Source organism: Gekko japonicus, unplaced genomic scaffold, assembly GCF_001447785.1.
Source record: "Gekko japonicus isolate JY-2015 unplaced genomic scaffold, Gekko_japonicus_V1.1 scaffold272, whole genome shotgun sequence".
NCBI classification, from domain to species: domain Eukaryota; kingdom Metazoa; phylum Chordata; class Lepidosauria; order Squamata; family Gekkonidae; genus Gekko; species Gekko japonicus.
In genome coordinates this window covers 1,030,520-1,049,890 of record NW_015161413.1, presented here as the reverse complement: position 1 = coordinate 1,049,890, position 19,371 = coordinate 1,030,520, and the positions used below count along the sequence as shown (strand labels likewise).

General features: G+C 37.6%; 1 protein-coding gene across 11 annotated transcripts in view; it reads right to left on the bottom strand.

The window, feature by feature from the left end:
- Positions 1 to 19,371, bottom strand: part of CLASP2 (cytoplasmic linker associated protein 2) — a 151,365-nt gene that overhangs the window by 63,295 nt on the left and 68,699 nt on the right. For all 11 annotated transcript variants that reach the window (XM_015427377.1, XM_015427303.1, XM_015427344.1 and 8 more), the window contains 7 exons: positions 16,631 to 16,777; positions 10,463 to 10,542; positions 5,318 to 5,410; positions 5,037 to 5,182; positions 3,127 to 3,262; positions 814 to 884; positions 506 to 565 (listed from right to left, as the gene is read on the bottom strand). In XM_015427377.1, coding sequence (XP_015282863.1) covers positions 506 to 565; positions 814 to 884; positions 3,127 to 3,262; positions 5,037 to 5,182; positions 5,318 to 5,410; positions 10,463 to 10,542; positions 16,631 to 16,777 — 733 coding nt within the window. The remainder of the gene's footprint in view (positions 1 to 505; positions 566 to 813; positions 885 to 3,126; positions 3,263 to 5,036; positions 5,183 to 5,317; positions 5,411 to 10,462; positions 10,543 to 16,630; positions 16,778 to 19,371) is intronic.

Genomic DNA, 19,371 nt, shown 5'->3' with positions numbered 1-19,371 from the left:
TCCTGCTGAGATACAGTCACACAGATACTGTTAGGCTGCAATAATCAAGTAATTAGGTTATATACTTCCACATGGCTGTTACCGAGTACTCTCCTGAACTGCTAACAAACATTCATTCCTGTGTACTCATCGGATTTTACTGGTCATACCTATTCCATGAAGAGCCCCAATGCATACTTCGCCTAAGAATGAATCTTTATACATTTTATCAAGGCTGAAAAACCAATGTTTAAAATAGTATCCTTAGAATAAAATCTTACAAAAACTATGGTGTCTGAAGAGACTTTGATGAAAATTCAGTCTGTTGACCTCATTAAAAACATGGAAATAGCTGTGTGTCAATTTTAAATCAAGTTTTTAAACACTAACAGCAGAACACAGTGCAGTAAGAGATCATACTATCAACAGGCTGTAAACATAACTGTTGCTATGCTGTTCATGAGATTAAGGCAGACACTGAAGTTGTAAATTACTGATAATTTTACTATATTGTAAGAAAAAATACCTTTCCAAGGAATGAGTTTGCCACTCTTGCAACAACAGGTCTAAAAATTCAAAAGAGCGCCTAAAAAAGACATAAAACAAGTTCAGCATGTAGCACAAGTTTAATAAAAATCCAGACATCAGATCTGCAGTAAAATCACAAATGGGACTGTCATGTATCCATATTTTGATCTTGTGGAACTGTAATATCTTGTAATATGAGAAACTTTCTCTATGTAACATACAAGCTCCTGAAGAGAAAAATCACTAATAGCCTATACTAAGGGAGAAAAGTAAAGTTGGCATTCATAAATGCAAAAAAATACTCACCTCCTAACTGCAACAGATTTTGAGGTACAGTTGCTAGTTATTAAAGGTATGAGTCTGGGCACATGGGTATGCTGAAAAGAGAAAAATACCTTCTCACACACAGTATTTTTAGTTGAGCATGTGACTACATTCATGTGTCACAAAACCCCCTGTGGTTTATCTAAACCAGTTTGTTGAATAAACCCAGGTTAGTTTACCAGACATGTACAACGGACTATGGTTCGTTCACAATTCCCAGTCAGTCTGCCACCTCCTTTCCTGCCTCCAACCAGAATCCCCAAATGCAGGTAGCTGGCAAAGTTTTACTACTTATGCAACCTGTTCACTACTGCCCAGATAAAATAAACAAGACGGGAATGAGGAGGTGTGTGTGTGGGGGGAACTGGGGCAAGTCAAGAAACACAGCTTGTTCTTAGCCAAGGATCTTCAATCCCTTCCTCTTTTAAATAAGTCTGAATTTTTTACAGCCCTCACCACATTTTCCTATACTCTTTCAGTACAGCCATAGCAATGCATTTCTCTACATTGCATTCAAAACAGAAAGACCTTCTATAGACCCTTCTCTCCCACCCTCAAGCCCTTGAAATACATTCCTACTTGTTAAGTACAAACCACGGTTTACAGTGTAATCTTTTAAAGTGTTACTCCAGTTTAAGCCCACTGAAATCAGTTGGCTAACACCAGATAAACTTTATCCAGGACTGCACTTTTGGACTCTCACTTGGGCACCTGACCAACAAACCAGATGGCTGGCCACCCCACATTACATCACCACACTAACCTGGATTTAATCAAACTCTGGGTTGTCAGGATGTCTGACTGCCTGTCTGTATACACACACACAAATAAAAATGGTTCTACTATCTCTTGTTGTGATGCTTTTTCTAAACAAGTTTTCTCTAAAAACATAAAACCTTGGAAGAAACACAATGGTGGTCAGGTCCCTCACTCACCTGCCCTCTCCCAGTATATAAAGGGGGGAAGGGGAAGGGAACCCTCTCTTCAGGGATAAGGTGTGGTGGAATGGGAGTTGTGAACAGTTTTGAATGTAGCAATGCTTTATGAGGAATAATTTCTGTAGTGTATGTGGCAAACTGGATAAAAGCATGTGTTGCCCTTTAAATTTTCCCCAAGAAGAAATTGCTGCTGCACATTTCTGCTTGGTATCATCAGTAGCTGAGAGAGCACATGTGAAGGGAAGGAGACATGGAAAGGGGGTCCTGAGAAAGTATCACTAATAGCTGAATGCAACAGGCCTGGCAATTTTTTTCTGCCACACTTCATAGTCAACTCAGTATCCAGAAGGCTGCCTGAGGGGGTCCTACTGAACAAACAAGGATTTCTGAATTCAGAAATAAGGAGAAAACTACAACTAGTACTAACTGCAATTAACAAACCAGGGACAAAATGCAGAACAGAATCCTGGTTCAGCACGTAACAAGCAGCTGCTGTTGATAGATAATTTCACGGGGGTTAGATCTAACACAATTTTGAAGTCAACATTACATCCTGTGAGACAAAAAACTCTACAAAAAGTGTGCTTGCACATGAAAGCTTATACCTTAAATAAAACTTTGTTGGTCAACATTACTTCAAAAACTCTACAAAAAAGGTGTGCTTGCACACGAAAGCTTACATCTTAAATAAAACTTTGTTGGTCTTAAAGGTGCCATTGGACTCAAATTTTGTTCTGCAAAAAAACAATGTTATTCTCAGCTCTTATAGTGTGAGAAAAAGATTGTAAGTCCCTGTTTGGGCCTTGACTGAGTCAAATTTCTAAATAAATTTTGGTTACTGGACCTTGCGTTCCATATGCATACCCCAAATGCTTGAAGATGGTTACTCTGAGGTTTCTGATGGCATGACCAAGGAGGTTAAAAACTAAGAAGTCTGATAAAAAGAACAAACTCCCCCCCCTAAAAAGCCCGTATCTGAACACTTTATCAAGTACAGCCCTGTTGGCCTAACATCTGATCACTCTGCTGTTTTCTGTATGTTTCCCCATGCTATGAGATCTTTTTTGAGGGGGGATGACAAGAACTCAAAGAAAGCTGCACCAGAGATTTCTATAAAGGCATGAGGGTAGTGACAGTTCTATGTATTACTCTCAGAGCACTGTTCTAGATGGCAGGACTGCATGCAGCCAGTTTGGCACTTCACCTCCTTTGTGCTGTCTCATCCTGGCCCTTCTGCTGCCACCATACGTCATGATGAAGGGCATTAAAAATATGGATTTGGACACATAAAAATGCACAGGCCGACATGCTTGCAGCTAATAAACATGTTTTAACAGTATAATGGAAGCAGACTTACACGAATGATAAATCTAATGGCGGCACACCCAGAAGTAGCCATGACTTTGGCGCTATTAGGGACAAGATTAAACAGAGTAGGCACAATGGCTTCTGCGCCATGATCAAACTTGTTTCCAAGGATAGATGAAAGATGGCTGCAAAGAATTAAATAACATTGGTCATCAGATATATTTAATAAGCCCGAGGGCTTTATATAATTACTCAGTTTATCTAACTATTCACCATAAAAGGTACTATGCTAACAAACTTTTCTATATACTGCTAATATGTACTTTTCAAACTTTTAACACAAACCCATCAGTGCTGCTTTGCTGGATCAATGAAGCTCCAATGTTACACAATGGAGTCTAATATTTATTTTCAAACAGCAAATAGTCAGATGATACGATCTTGGAGATCATATAACACTTTTGAAGATGATCAGTTTGTTGCCCCCAGTTTTTCAGATATATAGAAGTTATATAGCAAAACAGATCATCATTCACCATGCATTGTTGGGGGGGGGGGGGGGGGGGATTTCAGTTTCTGAACATTGGGAATGCTTGCCAAGTGTCCAATCCAGGGAGTAATATATTTATCATGGGACTTTTAAAAATAGCAACTATATAAATAAGTACGAAATACGCAATCCGGTAGGTGAGAACAAAAAACACATCTGCTGTTTTCTGAAGGAATATTGTTAAATTGTACCGTCATTCAGCTGAATTAAAATAAAAGCATTACATTGCCCTAACATATATGCTTGTCTAAATTTAGGAACTGTCAAATAATAAAAATAAGACTGGAGAGTGAAAGCATCCATAAACACGATGTTGTAGAGGAGAGCATATATGTTTAGCATCAGTAATTAACAATCCCCAGTCTCTTTTAAAAATCTTTTCCTGGGTGAGTATAAAAATTCTATTTGGCAGGGGTTTCCTTATTAAAATTAGCTTTGTAAACAGGGAGCCTAATTTTGGATTGGTGACCTTGAATCAATATAAGCAAGAAAAAGCAGTTATATAAATGAAAAAGATGAGGCAATGATTCCAGATCAGCAAGGCAAGTTCTAAATTTAAAGACTTTTATCCGGGCCAAGCAGAAACTTGAGGAAGACCACATTCTAGGTGAATTACCAATGAGAGGATACAATGAGGAAGAGGGCACTTGCAAAAAAAACTTCAGCAAGCCTGTATCAAGTAACTGCAGGGGGGCAGTAATGCCTACTGGAAGGGACTAGTCCTTACCCACAGGTGGGCTAGCCCACCTCACAATCTGAACAACTTTGGTGCCCATGTGTCTGGCATATTACTTGTAGAGCTCTGAAGTATCAGCTTTTGTTACAAAATGCTTAAATCACAAGAGCTGAAAAAATAAAATAGAAAGTGTGATATGAATATATCAGATGATTAAAACAAGAAGGTAAATCAGTTCTCATTACCTTCCATGCCTACACTGTTTGAGTAGCAGCCCATCAATTTGAACAGCTGAAATTAGAAATAGTGGGGAGCCTGAAACCCTAGCTATTATTGTTGTCTGGTCTACTGATATAATTTCTACTTTAAACAATCTAATGCATATTAATATTTAGCAACATGAATATCTTTCTGGGGTACTATTCATGTCTACGATTAAGTATCTTTATCACTGAATCTTTAATAAGGGATTTGCAACAGCAGGAAACCCAGGGCCATGATCTGTAAAGATAAGAGAACTGCCATACTACCTATATAACAAAAGACATTTGCTACAGCTGTGCTCTGGATTCTATGGTGGCCATGCATGTCAAATGTTACTAATACAATTGCACAGAATTAAGCAAATTAAGACTGTACATTTTCTGCTGAATTTCAACGTGACTCTCAATGGTCAATACATCTACCACCGCCAAACCACATTTCTAAATGTATCAGATTAACATGTACTTACGCTACAGTAATGCATGCTTCTCTAACAACTTGTGATCGGAGATCTTTAGCTGATAATTTAAATGCTCCATCCAACAACCGTAAATGCTGGAAAAAGCAGTCATACTGTGCTGCTCCAGCAACAAGCAGTGACCGGACCTTCTTAAGCTAAGGGAGAAAGGGAGATTAAAGAATAAATATAACTGCATTTCTAATTCCACACCGATCTAGCGTACAACAACAGCAACTTTAAAAGTTTATTTAATTAAATATGTACTGCACATTAATATTAAAAATATATACCGCACTGGCTCGTTGATCCCAGTCATGTTTGTCATCTGACAAGATTTCCCTGATTTTATTTAGCGTTTCTTCGAGTTCACGACTAGAATAGATCTGGAAAAAAAAGATCAGGGTTCTGTGAGTTCCTGCACAGAAAAATGCTTAATTTAATTCAAGCAAGCAAAACCTCCTTTCCAGTTAACAGGTTTATGGCCAATCTGACGTGGGGAACTTTTCCCCTTGATTTTCTGTGAGTAGTTACATACTCTACAAGCAGAGATACACATATTTTTGCCTGCTTGTGAAAATCCAAGTCCTCCCATAATCCAAAAACTGTTAATGTATGTGAAGGGCCAAATTCCATATTCTTGCATGTCTATCTGCTACGGCATAGCCTGCTTTCTGAGAGTATGCGGCCAGGATCATATGCCCTGTTTACAAACTCTTCAAGTTCTTGAGATGTCTTGAGCTCATGGCTACCAAATTCAGCTTTTTGATAGCCTCCCAGGCTCCCTACCTGATGAGTCAGTATAAAAGCTAGTTCCATAACTAAGGAAGCAACTATCCAAATATCATCCTATGCTTCTGTTTTCCAGGCATGACACATCAACAGTAAACTTAGAGACAAACTATGTTCATCTTAGGGATCACAATAGGACACTCAGGTGGAAACAGTCCAATTTATGCGGTAGGATTTTTCAGTACAAGGGAGAGAAAGTTCCAAACAGCAAGTCTGATCTGTAGATACTTTCTTGTTTAGAGACCCTCCATCATCAGCTGAAAATCTTTTTAGGCCAGGAGACCTTTATTAAATAATGGCTCTTGTGCATTTTAAGCTTTTAACAACTGTTTTCTATTTTTAACTTGGGAGTATTGGAAGACTTTGAGTATTTTAAAATAGAAAGATGGGCATTCAACAATTCAAATAAATAAATAAAAGCAAGGCAACATATTTTAAAATAAGCCTATTCAAAAAACTTGTTTTAAGGTTCCTCCTTTAATCAAGACTTTATACACAGCGATATTTTCAATTGTACTAATTCAGCTATATAAGCAAAATTAAAAATCCCAGTACATAATCCAAGACTGTGTAAGTGGAAATGCCACACAAAAATACTGCAATCACAAGGGACAAAACAGCAGTAAATGTTGCAAGAATGCTGGACCTTAAACACTGCTTTAAAAATCTCTTCTGTGCTACAATAAGCCAACAGAGGGCAATATATCACAAGAACTTGCTCCCTTGAAAACATGAAGAAAAAAAATTAAACACTGAAATAACACTGAATTAATTGACAAGTGCTATAAAGAGAGCACAAGGTTTAAAAATTCTTTGAACACGGCAAGATAATTTATTTTTCTCACAACTGATAATGAAGATTTTCAGGTTATTTCTGGAGAAGATATGATGGAGAAAATATGATTCTGTATAAACAAAGTAGTATGGTTCTTGATTTATTGATGGCTACCAAAGTGCTGTTAGCTAAAAACTGGGGAAAAGCAACAAGTTTAAGCTTTTAAGCCTGGGTAAGTAAAGTATGGGAGTTGGCTAAATTATCTAAATTAACTGACTTGATTAAGCTGAGAGATGGGAGCGCTAAACATTGCTTACTTCTCTGATACCTGGAAACCCTCTTTCTACTTTAGGAATAGAGAACTAGGTATTCAGTTAGTATTCTCAACTGGGCAATTTTTGTATGACATGGCTGGACTGATTGTGAAGTAGCAGATGACTGGAGAAAGAAAAGAATCTTATATAATTAATCTTAAATATGCCAGGTAAAGTTCACTACACAAAAATTGTTTAATTTAGCTGTGACAGGGTGTTCACAACCTTCTGTGAACTGATTGTTTATAGGCTACTTATCTCATTGAGTCTAGACAAGACATCCTATGATATATATTTTATTTATAATCTGCCTGACTCACTAAGAACTAGGTTGTACAACTGTGTGTTCCATCATGTATTGTATTGTGTGTATGAAAAATAATTTTTGAAGGACAAGACATAACTCTAATTTTTAAAAGATGTTTAATTCATATTTTAGATTTTGCAGCCACCAGTTCATATAATTCTGCACATAAATGTCCCACGCCCTGACTTAAGACGGCCAAGGCTATCCTGATCTTATCAGATCTCAGAAGCTAAGCAGGGCTGGCCCTGGTTAATATTTGGATGGGAGACCACCAAGGAATACCAGTGCTGTGACACTGAGGCAGGCAATGGCAAACCACCTCTGAAGATCTTTTGCCTTGAAAACCCTATGGGGTCACCATGTCAGCAGTGACTTGATGCCCCCGCCAAATGTCCCATAGGATTGGTACGCTGTTCAACTAAATAGCTAAATATTGTCAAGCTAACTGGGACCAAATTTTATCAAAAATTCACTAAGTGTAAGTTCATCTTTTGTCATTGCATCATGGTTGCAGCAATAGCACAATGTCCACTGATGTCCACCTCTGGAGGATTTGGGGTTGCCAAACAACAGAGATGCTGAACTCCCTCCACTCAACTTGGAATTAGCTCAGCATTTACACGCACACTCAGAGACAATAAAAAAGCACGCCTTCTCACAAGCAATGCTCCCTCTAAGTTGTGGAGTCTTGTGAGCAAAAATTCTACTTTGTGAGCTACTGGCATTAAAGCTGTGAGAGAGCAATTTGGCTACTGCATAAATTAGTTTGCTCTGGAGCCATCCTTCCTGAGCTAAGACAGAAATGTGTGAGCTGGAGGCTAAAAAAATGTGAGGTAGCTCACACTGACTCAGCTTAGAGGGAACACTGCTCACCAGAGTTCTTTGCCAGGGCACAGACTTGGGGACACACTGCCTTATTGTTTAGTAGCCTAAACATGTCATGTATTTTTCAATCTTAGACAAACAGATGCACAAAGGCTCCCAAAGAGTTATTTTGAAGGTTCCCAGAAACCGTGCAGTCCCATAGGGCTTGAAAAAATCCAGTCAAGCAGTGATTGCTATTAATATGCACAGAGATCAAACCCTTAATTAAAAAAAAATGGATGTGGTTGGCATTCTTTTTGCAGGGTAGTGGCACAGGTTGTTGTCTCAGATTTCATGCAGACAAACCAGCAAACCTAAAGCACAATTTAGCCTATCTCTGAAGCAGTGCAATTTCTGTGTGGCCCACTTATCACCAGACAAGGAAGCATTCCTTTCACAAATGGGTAGTTTGCACATTGACTGGGACATTCTGCCATAAGGTCCTTTTAGAAAGGAGTTCCTCTCCAAGTGGGTGGACTTTTCAAATTCTTTTTTCAAATTCTTACCCCTAGGTACTAGAGTGTTTACTGGCAGAAGGTGGCACAGGTCACAACTGCCTGTGAGCCAGGAATTAATGGCCTGTGAGCAATTGAATTAATTGCATTTGCAATGATGATACAATTTAGCATGGCATTCTGCTAAATTTCTGGGAAGGGCTAAGCTCTGGACTCTTCTAGAAGACACTAATTTCTGTAATTAGCACAGTTTACCTCTATTATTTGTCGCTTTTCTTTTAAAAAAGTTTTTAAATATTTGGATCAAGGTGTGTGTAGGTGGGTTATTGGGAGGGGTTATTGAAATACCAGACTGGTCCTACAGTAAGTTGGATTTTTGTACCAGTAGCAGAATCTCATAAATTCCAAAGCCTCCTACACATAAACACCACTGTAACCTCAGTAACAACTAAACCATCATGTCAGCTAAAATTAGGTGACTAGATCTAGAAAGAGAAAAATAGTAGCTTTAATTACTATTAATGACTATTACTTTACTATTTATTGAGAATTCCTTTCCAAAAAATCTTTTCAGTTATATCATGCTTCAAAATATAAAGGCACTAAGATTTTACATAACGTATACCATTATAGCTATCCTTTATTAATTAGCAGAGAGGAATTTTTTTCCATACTGTGAAAGTTTAACCAAGACATTCACCATCAATACAGCTTAAGCATTAATTTCACACCATTTACACAGATAATTCAGGACTAAAGAAAATCAATTTTGTTGTGGCTAAACTAAAAAGCTGGGATAGATACTGGATAGCTGATTGGTGGTAAAGCTTTCAAGCCCACACTGAATCAAGCAATCAATCAGTAGTCTGCATTTATATGATGTGGTACTTGATCAAGACGATAGCTATCGATAAAGATAGGAATCATTAAAGCTTCCAGGACAACATACAGTGGTTTCATTAAAAAGAGAGAGGTTATGGCAAGTTGGCTGAAAACAGAATCTTGGAACAGTGACTACAGAGCATGCTGCTTCCACCATGGTTTGTTAGTTTAGCCTTCACTCACTATGGGCAACACAAAGAAACAAAATCACAAACAACAAAGAAACTATAATCTCAGGTATCTGGAGAGAGAGCATACAAACGTTCTGAAGAACAGATAAACTATTGTCTTCTTGCTAAACATAGTCCTTTTTGCCTGTATTTACAAAGTAACATCACTTTTGGGTATATTCTTTACCTAAAATCAAACACCTGCTCTGTCAAACACTTAGAAGTTATGGTACTAGACAAGCAGTAGTACAATAATGTAACAAGCCAAACTATTTTGCAACAAAAAAGAGACTTCAGTATTGACTTCACATTACACAGAACTGACTGGACAGGACTTAATCACCACCTTGTCCAACTCCCTGCTCAAGGCAGAATTCTCCAGACTGTGTATTTAAGCACCTTACAGATTAATCCACCTTACTATGAATGCCGTATGCCATAGGAAGAGAGCAGACGTGGACAGGCTTTCTTATGCTACAGATTCCTGACCAATTAAACTCTCTTAAGTACCACACACATGCTGCTTCTAGCTAGTGAACTGCACATTACAGGAGATTTTGCTTCTTCCCCAGGTCATTAGCAAACTTAACTTGAAAGATTACTTCTTTCCCACCACATAATCGTCACTTAAAACTCAAGACTGTAAAAAACAAACACAAACCTGCAGCTACCAAACATACCTACAAGACAGTTTTCATGGCCTCCACAGGCAAGTCATCTGATGCCCAAGAGAAATAGAAGGAAATTCCAAGTTTCACTGTACGCAGTGTTTCATTAAACACTGTCAACAGCTAATGTTCTATTGTTGAAATGCAATTTATGCTATGAAGAGTACTTTTTAAAAAAGTCATCTCAGAAATATAGCTGACAGGTCCTTACCTGTACAGCAGGAACATCTGTAAATGCCTTTATAAAATCATCTTCATCAACAGCACCCGCTCCACCTTCCTTGGTTGTGCCTACAAGAGTTAAAAATAATGTGTTGTCTGAGATTAAAGTGACAGTTATGCGACTGAGAGCTCAAATTAACCAAGTTTTTAAAATTAATGTGTCAACAGTTCTATAGAATATTATTCAAAATGTACCAAAATATTTGTAATTATTACTAGAAGGCCACTGTCTCTGACAGTGTAACAATTCTGTACCAGGAATAATTAATTTTGTGGCCAGTGTAATTATGTACTTTAAACAGATCTGCATATTTTGCATGATTTCGTCTGCTTCTGCTACCTGTGGAGAGCACAATGATGATGGTTATCTCTTTCTCATAAGAGGGAAAAAAACACCAGCAGAAAGACTGGCAAAATATATAAAGGATAAAAGCTTGGATCACTGGTAAACCGGGGTAGAAACCAAAATCCTATGTAGAAAGAAAGGCTAGGTGAGACTGTCTTGTAAAAGGCCAGCAGAAACCTTGAACTTTCTAAGACGGGGGAGGGTACTGAAGGGTTACATCAAAATGATTCAGGAAGGTAAGCAAGAAACTTCAACCTCCCCCACGAGGCCAGAGAGGTGGCAACCAGAAGCAGCAGCAGAAGGTAAGAAGAGCTATTATTAGAGGTTTAGTTACATGAACGGTAGAGGCTAAATCTCTGAAATATTTGGGATTTATAAAATTTATGGTACAGTCATAAACACAGTTATACCCTTTCCGGCCCATTGACTTCAATGAATTTAGAAAAGAGCAACTCCACTTGGGATTGCACCATTAGCTCTAGCTCTGTTCTCCATTTCCCAAAAATTGAAATACAACTTCACCCATCATCAAAAGCAGACTGGAAATATACATTAGAAGCTCAAAGCACTTGTCACCATTGAATGGTAACATTGGCAATACTCAGTGTCCAGAACACTTTTTGCTATTGGGTTTTTTACTCATGTTTATTTCCAGGAATGATATTGATCTGAACTCCAAATATAATACTTTTTCAGGCAAAGAAAGCTATTTAGAAAGTTTGGTGAAAGTAGAAAGTTTGAAGATAATAGGTATATGAAGATGAAATATACCTGAGCAAAGGGAAGGGAACATAGTAAGTTTGCTAGTCTAAATAAGGCATATTTGTAACATTTTTTTTACCTTTTCTAAAATTAATGCAACAACCTTGAAATCAAAATGTGCCAAGACACGGAGCTACTTACAAAAACTGAATCTACATTTGTTGTGAAATACAGTCAAAATATTGACAATGATGTTTTTAAAAATATGAAAGGCATTAATGAGAAAGATTAATCACCAGCATCAACATGCCTTTGTCTCAGAACTAGCAATAAGCAAATACTTTAATGTCATGCACTCAAAAGGTCACTTAATACACATATCCTTAGGGCAACTCATTTAACCAAATCAGAAAACATGTTTGTGATGGGCTGGGTGAAATAGCAGTTTTCATGCTCCAGATATTTTGTAAATAAAAATAGCAGTTTTATTTTAACACTTGAGTGGGCACACACTGACACTTTTACCTTATAAATGACCTAATAAAATATTTAAATTTGATTTTAAAAAAAGATCACAACTAAATAGGTTTCTTCTTGTTGTTTTTTGTGACCTTTGCTTAAAAACCATATTCACTATTATTCTTGTCTCTCCCTTGCCACATTTTCTTTCTATTGTTCAAATTTTTATTGCTAGCTCCTTAAGCAAGTAAGGGTGTGTTGGGAGGCGGGGGAAAGGGGGTATAGGCTTAGGGCTGCCAAGTGGGGGCAGGGAAACCCCTGCTTTGGAGGCCCGATTTCCGCCGCCGCAGAACCGGGCCCCGGGGGGAACTCTGCCCCCGAAGCGCAGCGTGGCTGCGTCACCAGAGGCGTGGCCCAGATCGTCAGAGGGGCGTGGCCCAGATCATCAGAGGGAAAACTCTATGGTTTTCCCTCTGACGATCTGGGCCACGCCCTCAACGTGAGCGACATAGCACGTCACTTCCTGTGATGTGCTGGCAGCGCGCGCCATCGAGGATCTCCCAGAGCCCGGCGAAGCTTCCCCGCTGCCAAGGTAAGAAGACTTGGCAACCCTATATAGGCTGCTCACATTGTTCTGTGAAATGGCAGAGTGGGGATTCAAACCTTGGTCTCCCAGATCCTAATCCAACACTCTAACCTCTGCACCACACTGGCTCTTGTAGTCCTTACAAATATAAGGGGTCTATTTTCAAGATGGCTGAGTAACAGAAAGAGAGGGAGATTTTTTACCCTGTTTACCAACTACATTGGTAAGATGATTCAACATGTATATCTAGAAATAGCTACCTCTAAAATTAATCAACCACACCTCTACTCTAGCAGTAATAAGCCTTTATATTTCAACTGCTCTTGGGAGAAAAAACCCTTTACCTTGCCTAAAAAAAACACAGTTACATAGACTGCATTATAGTTTTAGCAAAATAGACAGCAGAAATCATCATGGTCTATACAAAATCTTGAATGCCACAGTAAGGATAAATCACTCAATGGCTTGGGAGCCATATGTGGCTCTTTGACTAGCTCATGTGGGTCTTCTGAGCCCTGTTCTCCATGGCACTTGCCCCATGCTCCAGGGAAGTGGGCAATTTCTTTAAAAGTTGGAATACTATCATCATTACTATGGGCCCAAGATAAAAATATTATTCTAAAATCACAACAGAATTTGCCCATGATTATTTTATCAAGGTTGTGCAGATGTAGAAGTTTTGTGTTTGAGGATGGGCCAACACCTGCAGCTAAATAAACTGGTGGAATAGGGCATTGTGCTAGCCCATAAAGCAAAATCCCCATTTACCAGGAAAGACAACTCTAGGCACTCAGAGATTCTGATAATTAAAAGGATTATATGTTATTGTTTGGGGTGATGGGCATACCAGATGTGGCTCTCCACGATCCGCAGAATGAGTATCACTGGGAAGAACAATGAGAAATTAATCTGAACTGGATCACCATATTCTTTGTGTTTTTCCCCCAGATGTAATACTCATCCTGTTATCAGATTCAGGGAAATGTTAACTTTTGCTGCTTTGGAGGACATAGTGTACCTGAGATCCCAACATATGTAGAGGAGAAGGGCATTCAGAAGAAAAAAAAAACACTGGGAGGAGTCACACTATGTCATCTTTGCCATGTCAACAATGAACATGAAAAATGAGTCTAAATGTTATTTCTCTTCTACGGCTCTATTTTCAAGATGTGGCAACGAAAATCAATAAAGAACCCAAGTCTCCCTAAACTAATTCCTCTGTTCACATTCATGTGCTAACTGCGGTTACCTTGCAACAGCTTGGTTAAATGAAATCACTATCATAAATTTACCTAACAGCTCTTTTCACATTAGATGAACAAGATCGCTAGAGTTGGCCTCTGTTTCAACAGACTGTGTTTAGTAAGCCAGTGTCACTGTTATAACTTAACCATGCTTTTAAATATATAGTTATATCTGATTTTCAGGCTCTGAGTCCACAAAACAGGTTATGAAAATGGAATGTAACAGATACAAGACTCAAACGATTAGAAAATAGATTTAGAAATAAATCCACCACTTCTGTAGAATGATAAATAAAAATGATTTTGGATTCTTAGAGCTACTTGTAGTAAAGCACCTCTAATTAACCCACAATGAGAAAAATAGTCCCACTTTTTCATGTAGGAACAGGATTCATTTGACAGCCACTTGGAAGCTGAAGTGAGGAGTGGTCATAATGTACACAACAGACAGCTGCTCCCCCAGTGGCAAATGAGACTTTAAGAGGCACTGGACCAACATGCATTTTAAATATTAATACAACAAACAGTCCTATGAACTGACAATTTTTACACTTGGATAAGCTTACTCATGCCACAGAAAGTGTTCCCACATAACATCACCCTATTGGCTTATGTAGGAAACCATGAGATGATCATGTAACATGCTTTACACATTTCGAGTAAGCTGATGAGGCAAGTACTGTGTGGCAGTTCTGAAAGTATTTGCTTTCTGGTAACACTTCTATATAGTATCTACAAAAACTAACTGACTGGTTTGTATAGATACTATGCAGATGTATTATTAATTTTATAGTAAACTGCTAAGAGGTTACACCAAACACAAAAGCAAGTCTGTACCAAGATCCATTGTATCAGGCCCTTCTATAATGAGCTAAATCTAGGGTGAGTATAGTGCAACCTCACAGCAAGTGTACACCTGTTGCAACAGAATGGACAGCAGAATAGACAAAAATCATTTTTAATAAAACATAGCTTAAAAATCTAAATTTGATTTGATTTTAAGCTTCAGCTGTTTGTTTGAAAATAAACTTGTCTAAAATGAAATTCACACTGAATTTATGATCCTTCTGAACTTTTGAAAAATGCTTTTCTTTGTAAAGAATTATAAGAAAACATATTTGTCATTCATCCTATTGCACTGTATATTATGGCTTGAAATGAAGGGCCAAAAATTAGGATATCACAACAGGTATTGCCCATTGTTGTGCACCCACCCATCTGGGTGACCTATCTTGATCTATTCAGTAATTAACACCAGCCCCTTCTTCTGGATGAAATTATTCTGGTGTGGTTGGGATGAGAAGGGCAGGGCAGTTATCTGACAATGTACATGGGGACAGACTAAAGCAGAAAAGAACACAGGAAAGAAAAAAAACATTCTAGCGCTGATTTCAACCATTTCCTGTCTACAAACAGTTATCATGGCTGCACATTGTAAGAGAGACCCTATTTATAAATAAACAATATATTGTATATAGTTTTCTATATAAGTAAAATACTGAAATATTTCAGAAACATGCAGTCCTACGCACACTTACTCGGAAGTAAGCCCTAGTGAACACAGTGGGACTTATATATGAGAAAATATGCATAAGATTGTTCTGTTAGTGTACCATCTAAAGGTTGCATAAAGGGTCTATGTACTTTTAAATCCATATATTTTATGGTTACTGCAACAAATTACTAAGCACTTTTATTTAGGAAGTATCTAAATAATAGAATATTTTAATTTAAATCAATTATTTAAACTGGGTTTTTTTCTTGGAGACCGAAATCATTACTTAAATCACAGTTTTAAATTTCCTTGATTTATATCAATACACTGACAACCAGAGCATATTATTGTGCTCTGTGTTTAAAACCATACGCTTGTACAAGACGAGACTTAAAAAAAAAATTATTATGTTTGGCTTTTTGCATAGCAATCACATCCTGGGTTGCCTTAAATACATTTTAACTGCTTCCTTGCTAAAAAAAAATGAACAAAACACTTCCCACCACATGAGGCACTCTGCAACTTTTAAAACCAGAATATGGTAGAATCGAAAGCTGCAGGTAAATCTGCTAGATAAGCGAATGGAACTTAGACATATAGTTGTGTACCACTATGGTACCTTGTTTTGCTTGGTAAAGTAGTAAATTCATACAAATGTTTATTCCTTTTGATTCCTTTTGTAAAGAGTACATATATTTGTGTCCCAGTTTAAGGAGGTAAGACAATCCATACAATCCAATACATAAAATAGAGAGAATGTGTCAGATTTATACTGAAATTATTGTCAAGATTAGCTTTGTAACTATGCCCATATATATTTTCTTTTTCTTGTTAAACAGCTGGATGATACCTGATATATAATTTTGGTTATTTCTCAGTTATTCAATAATAACATAGAAGTTTTAGTATCAGTGTAGTAAAGCTTTAGATTCTGCATAATGCAATGCAAGGGAACAAGAAGTACATCTCCATCCCTTAATGAAAGTGAGGGCACCTAGTGATGTGTCGCATGCATTCTGCTTTTAAAAAAATCTTGAGCTTGCTTTAACAAGGAGGCCAACATGGTCTCACAAATATTTAATAAACCTACTTCTGTTGTGCACATATGATAACTTGTATATTAACTGGAATATTATTTATATTCACACAAAATGTCTATTCATATAAGCAACACAGTCTTGTCAAGGTCCTTCACACTTCCCTGCTCTGCAATAATACTGCAGTTATGAATTAAACATCACACCTCAAAATTCTTTGATACATTGTTATCTGTGCCAGGGTCTGCAAAAAAGGTTTATCCAAGTTTGAATATAGTTCAATCTTACCTCCAACCTTAGGCCCACCAGCAGAACCTGGCTTTCTTGAAGTATTTATAGGATTTCCAGGTTTTTTAGGTGCAGGAACCTTGAAAGCAGAGGCAGCTGAAGATGGCCTGTTTCCATCCACTGATTCTTCATCATCAAAGCTTTTATCTATTAAAGATGTTTTAAACAAGACCTTTTATTAGTATTCCATATTTTTAAGAACCCTGCCTTGCAACAGCTCTCACCAGAAGTCACCAAAAATCAAATAAATCAATACTAATTATTATGTTCTTTGTCTACAGCCCAGAAGAAAGACAATGCAGTAAAAAAAATATTATTTCATTTCATGTAATAGCTTTCCAAATGACTCTGAAGTGAAATATATATAGTTTAATGGTTTGATGATTTAGCATGGAAACAAGAAAATTGTTAGGATGTGAACATTTGTTTATTCTGATTTGTTGCTTTAACCAAGCCCTTACAGATTCTAAATTCATTCCAGAATTTTCAAGGGAAAAAAATCCTGCTTTCCTACTACACATGCATGCCATTTCTGCTACACATCCTCCCACAATGTGTCTACTAACACTCCCTGCTTCATTTCTTCCACCCTGATTTTAACACTTACAATCGCAGATCCGTTTGCAGATCAGTCGCCTCATTCCTCTGACAGTTCTTAATGCCCCTAACGCTAAGGTGCTCCTGTTTGCTCACATGGCCACACGGATGGACAATCTCAGCCCTGATCAAAAGATTCCATATAAAACTGACAGAAAACACCATAGATCCACCACAGAGATTTGTGCCGGCATCCTTCTCTCTCTTCCTTGCTCTAGGTGCTTAAACAGCCAATCAGCTGCAAGGTGACATCATCTTCTGGTAGCCACTGCCAGATGAAAAGGTGAAAATTCTTCACACATATAAATTCATTCCCACGCACAAACATTTACAGCCACTATTCTATAATCCTTTTAAAGGGATTCTAGAGGCAGAATACCTAGAGATCTTACTCCTCCCCTTAAATTGAGGGATGCATCTTTTGCCTTATCTAGTGGCTCTCTTATCTCTTATAATTTTACTTTCACTATGGCATAATCTCTTTATTCTTGAACTAAAACCCCAGTATTTCACAAATCAAATGTGACCACTTTATTAGTCACCTAAACACAAGATGAATTTCTCTAGGACCCTGAAAATGTAAGGGAAAGCCAACCTGTAGTTTCCCACACAAACAAGATGGGCGAGGCTGACTGAGTCGCTGTAACAGACACAGACCCAGACACACACATACATACAACCAGCCATTTAGCAGATTTTCCATTCCCGGAACCTTTTTATTACAAATTTCCTGCCTGTCACAGGGCTCTGCAAGTTCCAAATTCATTTGTTTAACTTGTTATGCTTCTATTTTGAAACCCCCCCCAACAACCCTGACAACCTCTGGGAAGGCAAGCATATTATGCAAAACAGGTTTTTAAAATAGGACCATCAGCAACCTCTGATGAAAAGAAAAATAAATTGATATATGAAATTTGACAGTGTGTTTTTAGAAATACCGACTTGGCACCATTATCAAATTTGCATACTATGTCATTACTTCTTAATTACATCCACAATTTAAATGTTTATATTGTATATCTGAAAACATCAAATATGTTTCCTTTCAGGCAATCATCATTACAGTGGAATCCAACTCTGAGCATTTTGCATGCAAGGATATGTTACTATCAAAATGCAAGGGGGAAAGCATGAAACACATTATTCCATGAGTTTCCATGGAAACTGTACTCTGCCCTTGCACATGAACTGGTAGACAACATTTCAGTGCTCACTACAAGAGACTGCTTTAACCCTTTCAGTGTAAGTCTATAATAGTACATACTGCTGATTGTTTTAAAGAATGAAACAACTCTCTGTTTAATAAGAGTAAAAACACATTAAAGATAGAATTTAATTGTGCAATGCCCGCACTTCTGGTTTCTTCAAGGTTTCCATTTCTCAAAATACAACTGTAAAAGTACACTACAGGGACAATACAGCATTATGGGATATTAAGAGGTCTTCAGAATGGTGTTGAGGAGCCCTACATCCTGCAGGCAGACTCAAATTCTATTATTTAATCCCACTACTTCATTTTGAATTGCAGGAGGGCAATGGGGAGGCACATGGCCATATTCCACAGAATACAATAGTCCCTTGTGTTTATATTATATACTAGTCAAAGGAAAATCTAGATTGCCTCTAATTTACCTAATATTTAGGTAACCTAGCATACCTCAATAAAACACTATCATGCTACAAGGTACCTCTGACTCTGTCAAAATTGCAATAGTAGAGAATACTGCACATGATGCACTCATAGTATATCACTGGCCTTCTCCCAAGAAAATTCCTATTGCAATCAAACCTATAGTTTGAAGAATGGGATGAGGGAAACCCATTCTTTCAATGTGAATTTCTCAAGATCAAGAGATCTTGATCTTGCAATTAAAAAAAAACACATAAATATATGCACACAAGAACAAGTTTCCTATTTAGTCGCAGCCTATATAAAAAGCTGTTTTTAAAAAACGATTAACTTAAATATTTTGTTCAGAGGTTGGTATGACAGATATTGAAAGGGATAATTGCTGGAGGAAAATAGTATGTACATTAACTGTAAGTAGTTTCAACCACTTGCACCAAACATTCACATTCCATCCGCACACCAAATCTGAAGGGGAGTGGTGGTTCCATTTGAGGAACTGTTCTACCAGAAACTT